General features: G+C 50.6%; 1 protein-coding gene across 1 annotated transcript in view; it reads right to left on the bottom strand.

The window, feature by feature from the left end:
- Positions 1 to 4,293: 4,293 nt before the first annotated feature.
- The window catches only part of Gna12 (G protein subunit alpha 12), a 70,958-nt gene continuing 56,787 nt past the window's right edge, over positions 4,294 to 18,464 (bottom strand). The window contains exons 3-4 of the mRNA XM_090329834.1: positions 8,417 to 8,467; positions 4,294 to 6,889 (exon numbers count right to left, since the gene is read on the bottom strand). Coding sequence (XP_090185960.1) covers positions 6,320 to 6,889; positions 8,417 to 8,467 — 621 coding nt within the window. The 3' untranslated portion in view covers positions 4,294 to 6,319. The remainder of the gene's footprint in view (positions 6,890 to 8,416; positions 8,468 to 18,464) is intronic.

Raw genomic sequence — 18,464 nt, 5'->3', positions numbered from 1 at the left:
CTACTCCTAAGCCTGGGCATTGTCCCTGAGCTCTTCAGCTCAAGGCTACTGCCCTACCCTTGAGCCAAGCCCACTTCCCACTTTCTAGAGGTTAATTGGAGATAAGAGTCTAGGGTCCTTTTGTGCCAGGTCTGGCTTTGAACCTTGATCCTCAGATCTCAGCCTCCTGAGTAGCTGGGATAACAGGTGTGAGCCACCACACCTTCTGATTTTTTAAGTTGTTGTAGTTGTGTCATCATTGTTGTTGTCCTCATCGTTATCATCACCATCTTCTTTTTCTTCTTCCTTTCTCCTCCTTTTTCTGTCAATCATGGGACTTGAACTCTGGGCCTGGGTGTTATCCAGGATTACAGGCATGAACCACTGCACCCGGCAGGTCTAATGATTTTTAAAAATATTTTTAGGGTGTATGTGTGTGTATGCACATGCATGCATGTGTGCGTGTGCGTGCATGCACCTGTACTGAGAACTTGAACTTGAGGCCTTGTGCTCTTGCTTGGCTTTTGTTGTTGTTGTTGTTGTGGGTTAAGGGGCTTGAATTCTGTCTTGGCGCTGTCCCTGAGCTCTTCAGCTCAAGAGCTACTGCCCTACTCTTGAGCCAAGCCCCATTTCCTGTTTTCTAGAGGTTAATTGGAGATAAGAGTCTCAGGTCCTTTTGTGCCTGGACTGGCTTTGAACCTCCATCCTCAGATCTCAGCCTCGTGAGTAGCTAGGATTACAAGTGTGTACCACCATGCCTGGCAGGATTTTTTTTTTGGCCAGTCCTGGGGCTTGAACTCAGGTCCTGAGCACTGTCCTTGGGTTTTCCTCAATGCTAGCGCTTTACTACTTAAGCCACAGCACCATTTTTTTTTTTGCCAGTCCTGGGCTTAAACTCAGGGCCTGAATACTGTCCTTGGGCTTTCTCAAGGCTAGAGCTCTACCACTTGAGCCCACCGCACCATTCCTGGCTTTTTTCTATGTATGTGGTTCTGAGGAATCGAACTTGAGTCTCTGTGTGTGCTAGGAAAGCACTCTACCCCTAGGCCAAACTCCCGGCCCCCTTTCTTACTTTTCTATGTATGTGGTACTTAGGAATCCAATCTGGGTCATTGTGCATGCTAAGCAAAACTCCTAGCCATTGCTTGGCTTTTTTTTTTTTTTTGCTCATGGTTGGTGTCTTACCAGCTGAACCAGACATTCCAGCATTTTGCTAGTTATCATAGATCTGTCTGCCCAGGCTGGCTTCAAACCATGATCCTCAGATCTCAGCCTCCTGAGTTAGTATGACAGGTGGGGGCCACTGGCACCCCTCAGAGCTGGAACCCGCCAGCCTACTTCCCGTGAGGCTTTGCATTTAGCGGAACCTAAAGAAATCGCAAACTCAAGGCCTTAGGATAGCAGACTGTTAACACTGCCCAGTACTGGAGGCTACTGAGTCTGCGTCTGGTAGGAAATCCTGGCTCTGGGAGCTGCTGGAAGAATTGTAAGTGGCCCATGGCTGTGGTTGACGCCTCTTTCTGGTCCAGCATTCACAGCATCACCTGATCTACCAGAGACCAAAAATAACCAACGTTTATTTTTGAGCTTGGCTTCCTGGATAAGAGGCAAAGGAAAACAAGCTGAAGTCAGGGGTTTGTTTTGAAAAGCAATTTCCAAGAAATGTCTGGGGGTCACATTCCGTTCAGCACACCCTGCCTCTGGTGCTCCCCAGCACTGTGAGGTGACAGTGCACTGGTGGTGTACTGGCTGCATGAGGCCGATTCTACAGGAGCCGACCACAGCCTGAGAGTCCAACCACACGCCCTCTCTACACAGCCCCCAGCTCTCAACAAACCACTCAGAAAGGAAATGGACCAAGCTGGGTATGCTGGTGCACTCCTGTAATCTCAGCTACTCAGGAGAGAGCCATCAGGAAAGCCCAGGCAAAAGAAGTTAGAGGCCTCAGTAAATTGGGCATGGGTTCCTGCCTGCCATCCCAGCTATGCTGGTCACTGTCCAGGTAAGCTGAGGCAAAAATGTGAAAGCCTAATTGAAAAACAATTAAAAAGGACTAGGGTGTGACTGAAGTGGTAGAGTGCCTGCTTAGTAGGCATGAAGCTGAGTTCAACTTCCAGTACTGGATGGAAATGTGGCTTAGTGGTAGACTGCTTGCCTAGCATGTATGAAGCCCTGGGTTTGATTCCTCAGTACCACATAAACTCAAGTAGTAGAATGCTAGCCTTGAGCACAGAGAAGCTTGGGGACAGTGCTCAGGCCCAGAGTTCAAGTCCCAGGCAAAAACAACAGCTACAACAACAGCTACAACAACAACAAACAAAAAACCAAACTAAAACAAACTGCCAAGAAAAGAAAAAAAAAAAAAATCCTGCGTTCCCTTTGGGAGTGATCTATAGGGTTTTTCTTGTCCCAGTGGGTCCTCTAGTGGCCAAGTCAGGTAGTACGGGGGCAGTGGCATCCTAGCTGCTTTCCTACAAAGCAGAGTGAAGGCTTCTGGGGCTGGCCTGGGCTGCTGGGGTGAACACAGCTGTCTGTTGCACAAGCCTGCAGACAAAGGAGGGTTTTGGGTGGGGCTCCCCCACTGCACCCACCCAGCAGGCCTCTGCCTCACTACACTACCCATGTGGCACAGTCTTTTTCTTTTTTTTTTTGGCCAGTCCTGGGGCTTGAACTTAGGGCCTGAGCACTGTCCTGGGCTTTTTCAAGTCTCGTGCTCTGCCACTTGAGCCAGAGCACCACTTCTGGCTTTTTCTATGTGTGTGGTACTGAGGAATTGAACCCAGGTCTTTGTGCATGCTAGGCAAGCACTCTACCACTATGCCACACTCCTAGCCGTGGCACAGTTCTTGATGTTACTGGTGGTAGCACCCGCCTGCAATCCCAGTATTTGGGAAGCTGAGACAGGAGGACCATGAGTTTGATGCCAGCCTGAGCTACACAGTGAGGCATTTTCAAAAAAATATAAGACATCAGTTTAGTGAACATGTATCTACATTCAGGCACCTTCTGAGCTCACTGATTTTGATATCCAAGATACACTTATTTTTCTATAATGCTTAAACATTACATTGTCATTCTCAAAATGAATGCCACAAATTGAATTAAGTAAGATGCCATGGAGGAAAAGGTTCCCTGAAAACAGATCCATCAGTGAGCTTAATCAGCAGCCCTTCCTGTTTGGAAGGCCAGGTTCCTTCCTCTCCAGTCCACTCCTCCAGGGCTGTCCATCTCCACTGTGGGTCAGGCTTCTGTGTGAGGCCCTGCTTTAACGTTCTGCTGGCCCCAGGGAGGGGCCTGCTCTGAGCAGCTGTTTCTGTATGCCAGGAGCCCACATGGCCACAGACAGAGTGGCCTAGCCTCTACCAGGTACCTCCATGACCCAATCCTCTGAAGAGGCGTTTTTGGTTTTTTTGCCAGTCATGGAGTTTGAACTCAGGGCCTGGGCACTGCCCTTGAGCTTCCTTTTTTACTCATATCTAGCATGCTACCACTTTGAGCAAAAGCACCACTTCCGGCTTTTTCTGAATATGCGGTATCAAGGAATCAAACCTGAGTCTTTGTGCATGCTAGGCAAGCACTCTACCACTAGGCCAAACTCCCGGCCCCTGAGTGGGTTTTTGAGAGATGTAGTTTCCATCTTCCTCACTGACTCCTGATTTCCATATATATATATATATATATATATATATTTTTTTTTGTCAGTCCTAGGGATTGAACTCAAGGCCTGAGCACTGTCCTTGGGCTTTTTCTTCAAGTCTAGTGCTCTGCCACTTAAGCCATAGCATCTCTCCCAGTTTTTCCATGTATGTGGTACTGAGGAATCTTACCTGTGTCTCGGTGCATGCTAGGCAAGCACTCTACCACTAGACTAAACTCCCGGCCTGATGAAGGCTTTCTTTAACAAAGAATAAAAGCTAAGTTGGGTGCCAGCGGCTCATGCTTGTAATCCTAGCTACTGAGGAGGCTGAGGTCTTAGGATTGAGGTTTAAAGCTAGCCTGAATAGGAAAGTCTGTGAAACTCTTTATCTCTGGTTAACCACCTAAAAGTCAAAAGTAGATACAAAATTGTGGTGGTTTTAAATAATGAGTAATAAAGAAAACCCAAAAATTTATTTCCACTAACATCTAGAGACCGAATGTTCTAGAAGCCTTGAGCCAGCCCCTGCTGCCCAGGCTAACCAGTGTGAGGCAGAAGTACATGCTGTGGCTGGCTTCCAAGCCTGTACCAGTGAGAGCCTTTGTCCTACCTCAGGGCTGGGGTATGTTCCCGGATCCCCAAGTCAGTCACTCATACTCATCAGCTTGTTTGAATATTATTATTATTATTTGAAAACTTGGAGTTAAAACAACCTGACTCATTTTTCTTTTATCAAAGTAGGAAAGTTACAAGAATAAGAATGGTAGAGATCTCTATAAATTACAGAGCTAGGACTCAAAAAAATCTTTGAAACAATTTCTCTACAAACAGAGGAGTTAAAAAGTCTAGTTCAGTAACAAACCTACATGCAGTTCTCAGTTTAAAACAGTGTAAGGATGAGGAAGATGTCTTATTTTGAGGAAGTTTATTGTTACACTTTTTGCAATTATAGAGGCACCCCCACCCCGCTTCTCCAACATCACAATTAAAAATAACAGAATAACAGTGAAATAAAATAAAAGTACAAAAGCCTAAGGCTGGGGACGAAGGGCTACCATCTATGTGGGGTGGGCTGTAAATGATGTCGCCTAGACAGTGACAGTTCCCTTTCTGCAAGGACATGGGAGAGGGGCCACACCAGAGGCTGAGCCAAGGACGGGCCTGGCCATCCACCTGCCATCTGCTAAGTGGAAACGGTGCCGCTCCTCAGGAGTGTCTGGAATCAGAACGACTGCTGGGGGCCAGGGCACTCCCTCCCTGGCCTGGCCAGCCCCTCAAATCCTCCCAGACACCCTAGGTGTGGCAGCAACCCCTAACAGAGCCAAGGCAGGAAGGCCCCCATGGTGGAGGGATAACTGGGGTCAGGCCCCGTCCATCCCGGTTCCTCCCCTCGCTTCCTCTAAGCTTGGGCCTAGCCACATCCTTTGCACTTGTAACAGCTAGAGGAAAGCAGAGACTGTCAGAGAGGAGTGAAACCTGCACATATCTGAGTAGGCCCCAGGCAAGATGCTCCCGTCTCCTAGTATACACTGTGGCGACCAGGCCTAGAGCACCCCACCACGGTTAGCAGCCACCAGTCATATCTGCCTGCTTGCCCGGGGGAAGTGGGTTAGGCGCGGTTCGACCCGGGATGGGGCTGGGTTAGGAAGCGTCACGGTGCTCTGTGGTGGTTTCTCTGTTGTGGAGCCCCTGGGAGAAGGGCCGGCGGCACCAGGCTGCTGTGGAATGCAATGTAGCCCTGCACACCCTCCAGCCAGTGGGCACACAGTTAAGCTCAGCTGGGCACAGCCTCTCCCTGGCCAGGGCCCTGGCAGCAGTCGGGCTTAGGAAAGAGGGGAGTGGCTGTGTAAGGCATTGGTGGGGGGCTGGGGCAGTGTGCAGATACTGGGATTTCTCTGGGCTTTTTGGCCACCTGAAAGGCCAGCTGCCAAGGACTCCCTGGGCAGCTGTAGCATGAGGGGAACTCGGGGGTGTCTGTGCCAGCTTCCCTAGCCCCTATTTTTCTCAAATGGGGTTGAGGGGCACCTGTAAGGCCACTTGGTTTTCAGCTTTGCCACTGGGGGGGGGGAGGGTCGAGAGGGAAAAGCACCATGGCGGCAGGCAGGCACGGGAGGGGCAGGCTGACAGCCATGGCAGCGGTGGCCCTCCTGTCCCTGGTGTGTTACTGGGCACACTGATGAGGTGGAGATGTCGCTGGGGACAACAAGGCAGGCACAGGGCCCCTCGGGCACAGGGGCCAAAGTAAAGGCAGCACAGCACACTCGCTTTGAAGGGGCGGCTCAGACCCTGGGCTGAGCAGCTCTGGCTCCTCTGCAAGCTTCTGGGTTGGTATGCAGGGCGTGTGTGTGTGTGTGTGTGTGTGTGTGTGTGTGTGTGTGTGTGTGTGTGTGTGTGTGTGTGTGTGTGTGTGTGTGTGTGTGTGTGTGTGTGTGTGTGTGTGTGTGTGTGTGTGTGTGTGTGTGTGTGTGTCTGTCACTAGAGTGCCGTGCGCACCCCGCCTCGATGACCCGGTGTCAGGAGGGGAGCGGGTGCTGGGGGAAGCAAGCTAGCTGTTACTAGGCGCTGGAATTTCAGTAGTTTCGCCGGGCCCCCGATTCAGTAGCTAACATGACACGACCGATCCCGGGTCCTCTTTGCCCACGGCTCGCTGGCGGGACTGGCGTGGCCCGGCCGCCGAGGCAGGGCAGGCAGAGTGAGGCCGCCTCACTGCAGCATGATGTCCTTCAGGTTCTCCTGCAGGATGGTGTCCTTCACAGCGTGGAAGACGAAGCGGATGTTCTCCGTGTCGATGGCGGTGGTGAAGTGGTGGAAGAGCGGCTTGCTGCGGTTGCGCCGCTTCCGGTCAAAGCACTGGACCAGGAAGTGCTGCACGTCCTCCAGCCGGTGTGGGTCGCCCTGGAAGTCGGGGAAGTGCTTCTGGATGCTCACGCTCTGCACCTTCTCCACCAGCAGGTCCATCTTGTTGAGGAACAGGATGATGGAGACGTTGAAGAACAGCTTGTTGTTCACGATGGTCTCAAAGATGTTCATGGACTCCGCCAGGCGGTTGGTGCGCCGGTCCTCCATGAGCACCTGGTCGAACTCACTGGACGACACCATGAACAGGATGGAGGTGATGCCGTCGAAGCACTGGAACCACTTCTGGCGCTGGGACCGCTGCCCACCCACATCCACCATCTTGAAGGGGATCTTCTTAATGACGAAGTCGTGCTCCACGATGCCCTTGGTGGCCTTCCGGGCCAGCAGGATGTCCTGCTTACTGGGGAAGTAGTTCTGGAAAACAGGAGGGGAAGGGAGTTAGGGAGGGAGGGAGGGGCAGGGGAATGGGGGGGGCAGAGGCAGAGGGAAAGGTGAGGGAAGGTTTGGTTCAACTTTTCCAGGAACCTGAACCAAACATCCAAAGCAAACTTTGCTTACACAACTATGACTTTATCATGAAGCAAAGAGAAACGTGGAGTTCTCCTTCCACGGCTGCTGGCTCCCCGGGCTGCAGGGACCAGCGTCTGTGCTCTCGATCTCCACATCAAGTCTCACCAGCTCTCTTCCGCAGAGGAAATTTGCCCTCCGGCTTGTTGCCCTGTCAGAGATGCTCTAACTTCCACAGCCTTGCCTCACCTTGCACTAAGCTAACTTAGGGTCTGCAATGTTATTTAAGCCTAATCTGAGATGTATTTGATATGTTGGTATTGGAACCGTTTTTTTTCTTTTGGTGCTGGGGCCTCCTGCGTGCTAAGGACGGAGCCAGGCCCCAGCCCCTGGGGACACTCTTGTGTTGTGTCTCAGCGCTCCAGCGCTGTGGTTCTGTACTGTGACGTCAACACTGACCCCGGTGCTCAGCACAACACTCCCGCAGCAGTCCAACCAACACCCAGAGGTGAGGCCTGGCTGGGCTGGTCCAGGAGGGATCCCCACCACACTAGAAGTACAACAGCCAGGTCTAGACTGACATCTGACAGCGTGAAGGCTCTGGTTATTTCAGTCCATCGATGAGAAGGAAAAAGACAGAAGTGAACAGATTCAAAGCACTTTAAGTGACATGGACCAAATGTAGCATTTGGACTGTATCAGGATATTGATATGAATTGTCATTATTTTCTTTCCAGTGACACTGGAGTTTGAACACTGCTAGGCAGGCAGGCCTCTGCCACTTACTTGATCACTATTACTTTTTTTTTTTTTTTGAAAAGTCATAATCAAGGAAACAGGAGGCCACTGAGCAAAATCTTACAAGCAAAGGTCACTAAGGCATAGTGGCTAATATCAGGAGCTGTACACAGGTAACTGGTTGTAATCTTCAGTCTTATCTTCCAGAGGTACACTCTAAACTATGACTGTTTCTGTTGTCACTCTTGTGTGTTTTATTTTTCAGCTTTATACTTTCCATTCTCCTGCCTCAGCCACCCAAGAGCTAGGATGACAAGCATGTGTCACCATCCTTGACTGCTAAAATTTGGTTGATCAGAAGCTGTGGTGAGGGTTGTGCTCCTGGGCGAGGGTGTGGACAAGATGGTTTGTATGTGGTCACTGCTGTACATGGTGTCTCCTCTTGTACAGGCTTGAATTTCCACAGGAACAATGACAGGAAATCCTCCTCTGACTCCAGAATCTCTCTGTGCCATCACAGCGACAGAGCTCTCTGCCTTCCCCATGCTCACAATGGAGTCCAGACCCCAGGAGACACCAGACGGAACAGCATGGCTCACATTAACCTGATGGAACTGGGTTGGAGCGTGTGTGCAATGGGGTCCCAACACCACTGCTTCTAGTTCCTAAGGGCTGGAGGGGGCGGGTCTTGCTTACCAGCTGACCAATCCGGTCCAAGTTGTCCAGGAAGTACTTCACAGACTCACCCTGTGAGGACAAGACATTTACAACTCAGTCTTCACAGAAAAAACAACACAGAGTGGGAACAAGGTGAGTACAAACAGAAGAGCAGAGTGAAAAGTGAGGAGTGGACATGTCTTATTTTTGCTTTTACTTCCTGGGCAGCTAGTATTACAGGCATGAGCCACCAGAGCCTTGTGTTTGCCTGGCAATGCTCCAGAACTTGAGCCATGCCCCTATTCACTGTCATTTTTTTGAATAGGGTCTCATTTATCCCCTGGTCCAGCCTGGACCACGTGATCCTCCCAGTTCTGCTTCCTGTGTGGCTGGGATGGCAGATGCACACCACAACACCCAGCTAGCTACTGGCTCTGATCGGGTCTCATCAACTTGTTACCTGCGCTGGCCTTGAATCCCAGTCCTCCTGCTCTCTCCTGAGCAGCTGAAATAACAGGTGTGAGCCACCTATCTGACAACACTAGATTTTGACCAGAGAAGGGCACCAGACTACAGGCTGTGACTTCCTAAGGAAAGGTGAAGAACGGCGGCAGCCAGCAGCCCCAGGTTGGTATCTCCCTCTGTCGTGGGAGGCCCAGAGAAGAGCTTCAGGGAAGAATGGAACCCATGGTCTTGGTTTACAAGATGGGACACAAAGCCCTATTCTGGCTCTGATGATGAACACAGGCTTCTGTGTGGTATGTGAAGCTACTGCTGGCTGCTCTGGAGTCTGGCTTAAAGGGGCAGAGGCAAAGGGGCCCGAGGAAATCCTCATCGCCGAGCACCCAGGCTTTGTGCAGTGCCAAATGGCAGGATGTCCTGCTGCTATGGCGGCCGAGCCTGGCTGCTGGCTGCACCAGTCACCCTGCTCTGCCTGCATGCCTGCCCGTCTTCAGGCACAGACAGGAAACAGCTGGGTAGCCAGGTGCCCACAGCACACCCACTTTGCTGTCCTCTCACTCAGGCCCCAGAGAGCTCTGAAGAGTCCAGACACTGTCCCTGACACTCCAATGTTCATGGCTGGTCACAAGGAGTTTCAGGATACCAGAAGGGGAGCTATATAGAAAGCTTTTCGAGAGTTTATGTGGCAGCACACACCAGTAATCCTAGCACTTGGGAGGGCACAGCAGGAGGATAGAGTTGGAGCCTGGCTGCGTATAGACCCTCCTAAGAAAAACAAAGCCATTTTTCTAGAAAGTAAGGCTATCTATCCCCTGTGGAATTTAAATGTCTCAGTTATCCAACACAATACACCAAACATCAATGCTGAACAGAAAGCCTTCTGCAGTTTGGTCTGTCCCCTGCTGGCTGACAGAGGCTTTATTTCTATGAGCATATGCAAGTCATTTGCCATCCTTTGCCACTTGGTATGGCTGGTGGCCTCAATTCCTCCCAGCAAAGATGCACAGGACGGAAGGAAGAAAATCCAGCTTCACATCAGGTGGCCTGAGTCTCAGGGCTCTACGGAGGGACTAGAGGACAGGCAGTGTTGCTGATGCAGAGCCCGGGCTCTGAGGCCCAGCTCAGGTTCCTGGGGCTGAGGCAGAGCTGAGAAGTCCAAGACCAGAAGATGAATGTTGCATCCTCAGCCTGAGGGGATGGGGAACCCACTCAATTCACGCACTCATTTAATTAATTACATTGTTAAAAAGGCCAGGTTTAACCAGGCACCAATGGCTTGTGACTGTAATCCTAGCTATTCAGGAGGCTAAGCTCTGAGGCTTGCAGTTCAAAGCCAACACAGGCAGGAAAGCCTGTGAGACTTTCATCTCCACTAAACTACCAAAAAAAAAAGCAAGAATGGACAGTGGTGGTTCAAGTGGTAGAGTGCTAGCTTTGAGCAAAAGAAGCAGAGGGACAGCACCCAAACCCTGAGTTCAAGTCCTAGGACAGATACCAAGAAAAAAAGTCAAGTTTATAGCTGCGTGTGGTGGTTCATTCCTGTCAACTCAACTAGGGAGGCTGAGATGGGGATTAACCAGGGGGGTGTTTATGTGACCTCATCTCAACAGAAAAAGCTAGGTAGGTAGCAGGGGCTTATCATTCTAGTTATTGTGGGAAGGGTTAATAGGAGGATTATGATCCAAGCCAGTCCACGCAGAAAGTGACATCCACCTGAAAAATAACTAAAGTAGAAAGGGTTAGGGGTGTGTCTCAAGGGGTAGAGCATATGCTTAATAGGCTTGAATTTAAAGCCCAACAGTCTCAGCCCTAGAAGGACCGTGCTGTGTCTCTGGAAGTGACGGGAATGTTAACATGAATAAAAGGTTCTGGTAAACAGGAAAAGCATCTCATGTGCTCAGTTAATCCAAGTTCTCTCTGGCCTAACACAGCTCTGTGTTCCTGTGTCGTGTGTGTGTGTGTGTGTGTGTGTGTGTGTGTGTGTGTGTATTTTTTTTTCCCCCTTTCCCCCACCTTCCCTTTTTGTATCAGGATCTTATGCTTTCTGGCTCATGGTTGGTCCTTTACCCCATGAATCACAACTCCAACACTTGCTTTTTTTCTTGTTTAATTGTAAATGGAGTCTTTCACACTTTTCTGGTTCAAATTGGTTCAATTTGCTGGGTTCCCAGGTGGCCCTGCTGTATTGTTACTACCCTGGGTCCGATGTTTCTTTCTTCCTCAGTTCTGCACATGGAAGGAACCTCACCAAATTCTCCAGACCTATACTCTGCTAGGTTTACAGCTGTAAGCTGTCAGTGCCCAGCTAAAACAGACTTTTGGTTACTCCTGTTGCTTTGGAGAAGAAGTCACATTCAGTAAAACAGATCATGGACTCAGACTGGGTGGGCTATGGGCAGCTGGGCTCACAGTGGCCTCCACTTGCCCACCCCCAGCAGCTGTTGAGCAGGGCTGGCCTCTCCTGAGCTCATGGCGGGGTGGCAGGGGTGAAGGTGCAGTCTCAAGGACAGCAGGTTCACTGAGGGCTGTGTACCTGCACTAGGCACATACAGGTGATGACCACGGTGACAGCTGGTAGGGCCAAGCCACCAGCCCCTTCAGTAAAATGACTATGTCCTTCAGGGAGCCCTCTCTGGCAGCACCTGTCACCATTCTCAGCAGCCACACGTCCACCCTGGACTGGTAGCCACTTTCACTGGGCACAGTATTTTCAAGACTCGTCCAGGCCTGGGCCCCTCCCAGCACTTCCCTTCTAACCAGCCCCCATGCACAGAGAGGCCCCAGTGGCACCCCAGGGTGCAACAGTCAGCCAGGTACAGTCAGGTCTGAGTATCTGTTTCCAGTTCTTCTAGGTGCACATTGAGTGGGACTGGGGGGTCATATGGTAATTCTGTGCAACCCTGAGAAGCCACCAAGCCATCTGCATTCCCCAGCAGTGCTCATGGTCCAGATTTATCCACAACCTCCTCAGCGCCTGGCTCTGACCACAGCCACTGTACCAGTGTGAGGTGGCCACTCTGGGGCTTGCTGGGTTCCCTGGTGGCCCTGCTGTGTTGTTACTACCCTGGGTCTGATGTTTCTTTCTTCCCCAGATCTGCACATGGAAGGAACCTCACCATGGATCTGGAGGAGGGGCCTTGGCAGGATTCTCACAACAGCACATGTCCCCCATACCACACGGAGTGGGTGGCCTCTGCCAGCAGTACAAGGCTCTCACCCGACTGCTCAGACTTCCATCCTCCTGTCTCTACCTGCCACACGCCTGGTGTTGGTGCCCAGTGCTGGCTCCTGAATCTAACAGCGCACGTGCAATTGGTCATAGGCATGATGGAGGGGAGTAGGGTGGCAAACAGTGCCTCAGGACAATCACTCTGACTTTGTGGAGTACTGGAGAGGGGTACAGGGATCCCAGAGCCCATGGCATGGGCAAAGCACTGCTGCATAGAGAGAGGCCGTGCATGTGGTCCACAATGCAGCTGTCCCCAGAGCCTGGCCTAAGTCCATTATCACAGAGGAGGAGTGCGGGTTGTAATCGTGGTTATAACCACGGATAGACACCAGCGGGCTTTACTTCCATGATGCTGAGCAAGAGAAACAACGGGATGCCAGTTACAAGACCTGGACGAACCCAACCTTCCTTAGGTCAGCCAAGATGCTGCCAAGTGGAAGCAGTGGGTTCCGTGCTTGACCACTCAGATGCCCAGGTGACAGGGATGGACCAGTGTTCCGCGGGGCGTGGAGCTACCGCGTGCCCAGAAGTGAGACCCGGAATGTTCTTCAACCAAGTCCTGTGGCTGACAGGAGAGTTCACATCCTCAGCCTCGCTTCCGTAATTGTACAAGATACAACAAATGTTCACAGGTCACTCTGTGTGTGGCTCATGCCTATCATCCTGGCTAGACTCATGGTTTGAGGTCAGCCTGGATAAAAAGTTAAGGAGACCTCCACCTTAACCAACAAGCTGGGTGTGGCAATGTGCACTTTGACCGGGCTATTTGGGAGGCACAGGGAGGATTGTGGTTCAAGGCCAGCACAGGGAACTATACAAGAATTCACTAGAACCAAAAGGGCAGGTGTTGTAGTTCTAGTGACAGAATGCTTGACTTGTCTCTGGGCTCGAATTCTAGAGAGACAGAGAGAGACAGAGACAGACAAAGGGGGGGGGGAGGGAGGGAGAGAGGGAAGGAAAGAGAGAGAGAGGGAGAGAGACAGAGAGAGAGAGAGAGAGAAGGAGCCACCAGAAGAGACAGAGAGAGTGTGTAAGCAGAACCAACACAGTGAAGGGCGTTAAGATGTATTCCTAGGGCTCGGTACCCCTCCACACAGGTCCTAGCCTCTCTCCCAAAGCCTAGGGGCCGGCAGTTCCTTTCAAAAGCCTGGCTTCTATCTGGGCAGTGAGAGTTCTATCTGTAAGACCTTCTATCTCCGCCTCCCGGGCGGTGGAGAAGATCTGGAGGATTGCTGTTTGAGATCAGGCCTTTCAGAAAAGTCTGCAAGGCTCCATCTCATGGCTCCCACCTGGAGATAGAAATCATTTTTGTTGTTGTTTTCAGACAGGCTGACCTTGAACTCTCAGCCTCCTGCCTGAGCTGGGATCGCAGGCCACATGTGTGCCACCAGCACTGCAAGAGGTCCCCATGCCACAGGGAGGCGCTCAGTCATACTTAGGGTACTTCTTTCGGAGCCATGGCCCTGTGTCTGCTGAGCCCCAGGCTGGTGTAAGCTCCCTGCCAGCACTGGTGCCATACTGTGAGGGAGGACAGAGCAGGTGGCCAATACTGAATGGAAGCAGCACATCGTTCCCTCCCAGCCAGCACCAGGCCCCTCCCTTCCAGCACCATCTTCTCCAGCCCAAGGACAATGTCAGATCAGTGAGCAGCAGTGACAGACCTGTCACTTGTCCTGGGAAGACTTTCTTCCATGCTTTTCTCCCCAGAGCTGAGGACAGAACTCAGGGTCTTGCACTTGCCAAGCAAAGGCTCTTCTGCTGAGAGAAATCCCCAGCCCCCATCCCGTCTTCATTTCTAATCTGCCCTCCTGGAACCTCGCCATGCGACGCCCTGCACAGGTCCCAGACTTGGCCTTCAGGCTTCACTTTTTAGATGCCATGGTCCTCACCACAGCTTGGCTCAGGCCTCACTGGGATGGGGTGCTCCTGCCAGGATGCCCCCTGAAGCCACTCTCCTGTCCCCTTGCGGCCCCTGTCCTTTCTATAGTCCCATTCATTGGTGCCATCCCCAGAGACCAGGATAGCAAACTATCCCTGTGCTGACACTTTGGCTCTGTGGATAAGGGTCACCTACTAGGCCCCAGTTCCACTTGTCAGGGTAGAGTGCCACCCCAACCCACAGAGCTGTGTGTGGGATGAGAGAAGGGCCCGCATTCAAGTGACTATCATCACCGAAGAGAGCACGCAGGGCAGGAAAAACAAACCAGGAGGAAACCATTGTGCCTTTGTGTTTCTCTCCTAAGAGTATCCTCTTTTGGTTTACAGTGTGTGAGTATCTAGAATCCTGCATAATTTGTCATATCCCAGTGCATTTTAGATCTAATTTGTGCATATCGGAGTGATTATATGTCCTTTGTCTCTCTAAGCTTGGCTTTCCTCACTCGATTTGTTTTAGTTCCATCCATTTCCCTGCAAATGACATTATTTTATGCTTTTTAATGGCTGTGTAAAATTCCATTGCATATAGGTACCATATTTTTCTGGAACTATTCGTGGGGCACCTGAATTGTTTCTATATCTTAGCTATTGTGAACAGTACAGAAATGAACATAGATGTGCAGGTGTCTTTATCATATCTTCTCATGATGTTCAGGATAGGTGCCTAGGAGTGCTATGGCTGGCTCCCTCCTTTGGACTGTATGTTTGAGGCTTTTTTGGGGGGGCTTGAACTTGGCCTGGGCACTGTCCCTGAGCTCTTCAGCTCAAGGTGACTGCCCTACCCTTGAGCCAAGCCCCACTTCCCATTTTCTAGAGGTTAAATGGAGATAAGAGTCTCAGCTCCTTTTGTGCCGGGCTGACTTGGAACTTCAATCCTCAGGTCTCAGCCTCCTGAGCAGCTAGGATTACAGGCGTGAGCCGCCATCGCACCCAGCTTGAGTTTGTTTTTAAAAAAATTCTAAGCTGGGAGGCTGGGAGTTTGGCTTCGTGGTAGAGTGCTTGTCTAGCATGCATGAAGACCCGGGTTCAATTCCTCAGTATCACATATATAGAAAATAGCTGGAAGCGGTGCCGAGGCTCAAGTGATAGAGCTCTAGCCTTGAGAAAGTTCAAGGACAGTGCTCAGGCCTTGACCTCAAGCCTATGACCACCACCACCACCAACAGCAAAAATCTAAGCTGGGCATTGTGGCATTCAGGAGACAGAGTCATAAGGAAGGAGAGTTCAAGGCCAGCTTGGACTACAACGTGGGACCCTCATATGAGCCATGGGATCACTTGCTGGTGTATACAAAGAAATAAAAAACCAAAAGGCTCCTAGCTGCTGGGCATTGAGGGGCTAGGGAGAGACTGTGTACTGACACACATTTCTTTGCTTTAATCCAGATACAGCATAACGGTCCCCATTTCTGTGCTAAAGAACCCAAAGCTTAGAGAAGAACTTGGCAAAGTCAAATGCAACTAAACTCCCCAGCTCAAACTTTGGGCCTCTCAGGGCACAGGGCTTGAGGGGTGAAATACCTTGTTACCATCTCTATTTACAATCTCTACTTACAGTTAAGTCAACTGCACTTCCTACAAACCAGAGGAAAGTCCCAGCAAGGGCAGCTGTGCTATGGATGAGCACACAAGCTACTGACCGCAAGGGAGCAGGGTGTGTGGAGTCACGAGCGCTTGAGGTAGAGGTGGCTGAAGGGAGGGCCTAGCACCTTCCCCATCAACGCTGGCAGAGCCTTGTCCTCCTCAAAGGCTGAATGGAAGCATGCGCAGAGCCACCTCTGTTTGCAGCTAGGAGGCCAGGCCAGGGAGGCCACCTGCTTCCTTGTAGAGCACCTGCGCTGGCCCTCCTGGCTGACATAGCAGCTCACAGGCCAGTAAATGCCAGGACCACTAACTCAGCCATCCCTCTTCCCAGAACTCACAATGTATTGCAAAACAATAAAACCCCTTCTTTCCTCTATCCCCTCAGAATCGTTTCTCTACTGTTCTGCATGAGACCTCCCCCACCACCCTTACCCGGAGGAAACATGTCCTTTTGCTAGCAGAGGAGCAGTGGGAGCTCAGACCCGGCATGTACTTCTGAGGAGGAACTTGGCACAGTCCCAGTGTTCTTGCTTTGCTGGCTCAGCCCAGCTCAGGAGGCCTCCCTTTACCAAGGGAGTTGAAGGCTTTTTCTGGTGCAGGCTCAGCCCCCTCACCTGCCAACCTCACTGCTTGAGGCTCTGATACATGTGCTGCTCTGGACTGGGGATGGAGCTCTGACCCATAGGTGCCAAGTGTGGTACAACTAGAAAGGCCCAGGACCTGAAGGCAGCTGAAGGCCAAGGTCTGCAAAGAGCACATTTCCCAGGGAGAAGCCTCAGAAACAAGATCTGGATGCTGGGCCTGGGGGGTCTCTGGGCACTGCTGATTACTACTGTGGCATCATGCCATTACACTCAAAGCCTGGCATGCTCTGAAGATTGCTCTTAAGCATGATTGCTCTTAAGGAGAAAAATTAAAAATGACATCAGGGGCTGGGGGCGGGCTCCAGCGGTGGAGCACCTGCCCAGTAAGCACAAATTCCAGCTAAACCCCAGTCTCTCTCTCCCTCTCTCACTTCCCCCACCCCACTAATAAAGTATAGTCTTAAAAATGACCACACAAAACACATCAGACAAGCAAAACTATGTGTCCTGAGATCCTGGCTTGCCACCACAGGAGATGACCTTGACAGACAACACCCTGGCAGGGTTGCCAGAGAAGCGATGGAAATCCAAGTCCATTCAAGCAGGATCTCAAACCGGCACATCCACTGAGCTTGGTGCTCATTGCCTGTCTTTTCTGTCCCACTGGAAAGTGGGATGAGCAGTAACGTCCAGCAGCTCTCTCAGCCCTGGGGTGTGTGTGATGGCGTGTGGGGGGGGGGAGAAGAGGGGGGAGGCGTGGTGCTGAGAGCAAGATCTACAGACAGGGAACCCAGGCTACTTGGGGGGCTCCTGACAACAACACTGGGGGTCTGCCCAGAAACACCACCAATCACAGCCTCAGCTACACACAGCCTGGGCAGCGTGGACCTCCTGCACAGACACATTTGAAAGGCATCAGTAAACTGCTCCCCCAAGCCGCGTGTTTTCCACCATCACAGAGAATTTTGTTGATAGTTCTGTTGCTTTTGTTGGTCATGGGGCTTGAACACAGGACCTGGGACTCTGTCTCTTAGCAGCTGCACAAAAGAATTTTGTGCTCAAGACTGGTGCTGTTCTATCTCCTTGAGCCACAGGATTTTTTTTTTTTTTTTTTGCCAGTCCTGGGCTTGAGCTCAGGGCCTGAGCACTGTCCTTGGACTTTCTCAAGGCTAGAGTTCTACCACTTGAGCTTCAGTACCACTTCCGGCTTTTTTCCCCCTATGTATATGGTACCAAGGAATCGAACCTGGGTCTTCCTGCAAACTAGGCAAGCACTCTACCACTAGGCCAAACTCCCGGCCCCCAGGGTTTTATTTTTATTTATTTATTTATTTATTTTGGTCAGTTGCAGGGGTTGGACTCTGGGCCTGGGAGCTGTCCTTGAGTTCTTCAGCTCAGGGCTACTGCTCTACCACTTGAGCCACAGAGTCACTTCTGGTTTTCTGGTGGTCAACTGGAGATGAGAGTTTCATGGGGGACTGGGAGTTTGGCTTAGTGGTAGAGTGCTTGCCTAGCATGCATGAAGACCTGGGTTTGATTCCACAGTACCACATACATAGAAAAAACCAGAAATGGTGCAGTGGCTCAAGTGGTAGAGCTCTAGCTTTGAGAAAGCCCAAGGACAGTGCTCAGGCCCTGAGTTCAAACCCCAGAACTGGCAAAAAAAAAAAAAAAGAGGAAGAGTTTCATGGATTTTCTTGCTGGGATTGGCTCTAAACTGTGATCCTCAGATCTTAACCTCCTGAGTAGGTAGGATTACAGGCACAAATCTGGCACCCCAGAGTTTTAAATGTTTTAAAATTTAGTAAATGAGAGTTTACAAAATCTTTGTTACTTAAAAGTCCATTATTAATGGGTTAGGTAAAATACAATGTTTCATCGCATTTGTGTCTAAAGCTAGCTAAGGTTTTTTTAAATGGGGATTTAAATTCAGGGCTGTGAATGTGCTGGGCTGTGCTCTACCAGATGAGCCTTCAACCTCACAGATCTTGCATTTTAATTAGTGTTACATAAGGAAGAAAGGCAGAAAAACATTATTTACTGTAAGAAGAATAAAGCTTCAAGTCTCATTAATATAATTACCTTTTATTTTAAAAATTGAGCACATTATTTTTATTAAAATAAGCCTTACCCCACAGAGTTGAAGTTTGGATTAGCCACAGCAGCAAAAGTGAGGGAAGTCCTGTTCTGTCCTGATTTCTGTCTTTGTCTCTCTGTGTCTGTGTCTGTGTGTCTGTGTGTCTGTCTGTCTCTCTCTCTTATACACACACACATATACACACACACACACA

The sequence above is a fragment of the Megascapheus bottae genome, chromosome 3 (genome assembly GCF_031878675.1).
Source record: "Megascapheus bottae isolate mThoBot1 chromosome 3, mThoBot2.hap1, whole genome shotgun sequence".
NCBI lineage: Eukaryota > Metazoa > Chordata > Mammalia > Rodentia > Geomyidae > Megascapheus > Megascapheus bottae.
This window is presented reverse-complemented; position numbering and strand designations above follow the sequence as displayed.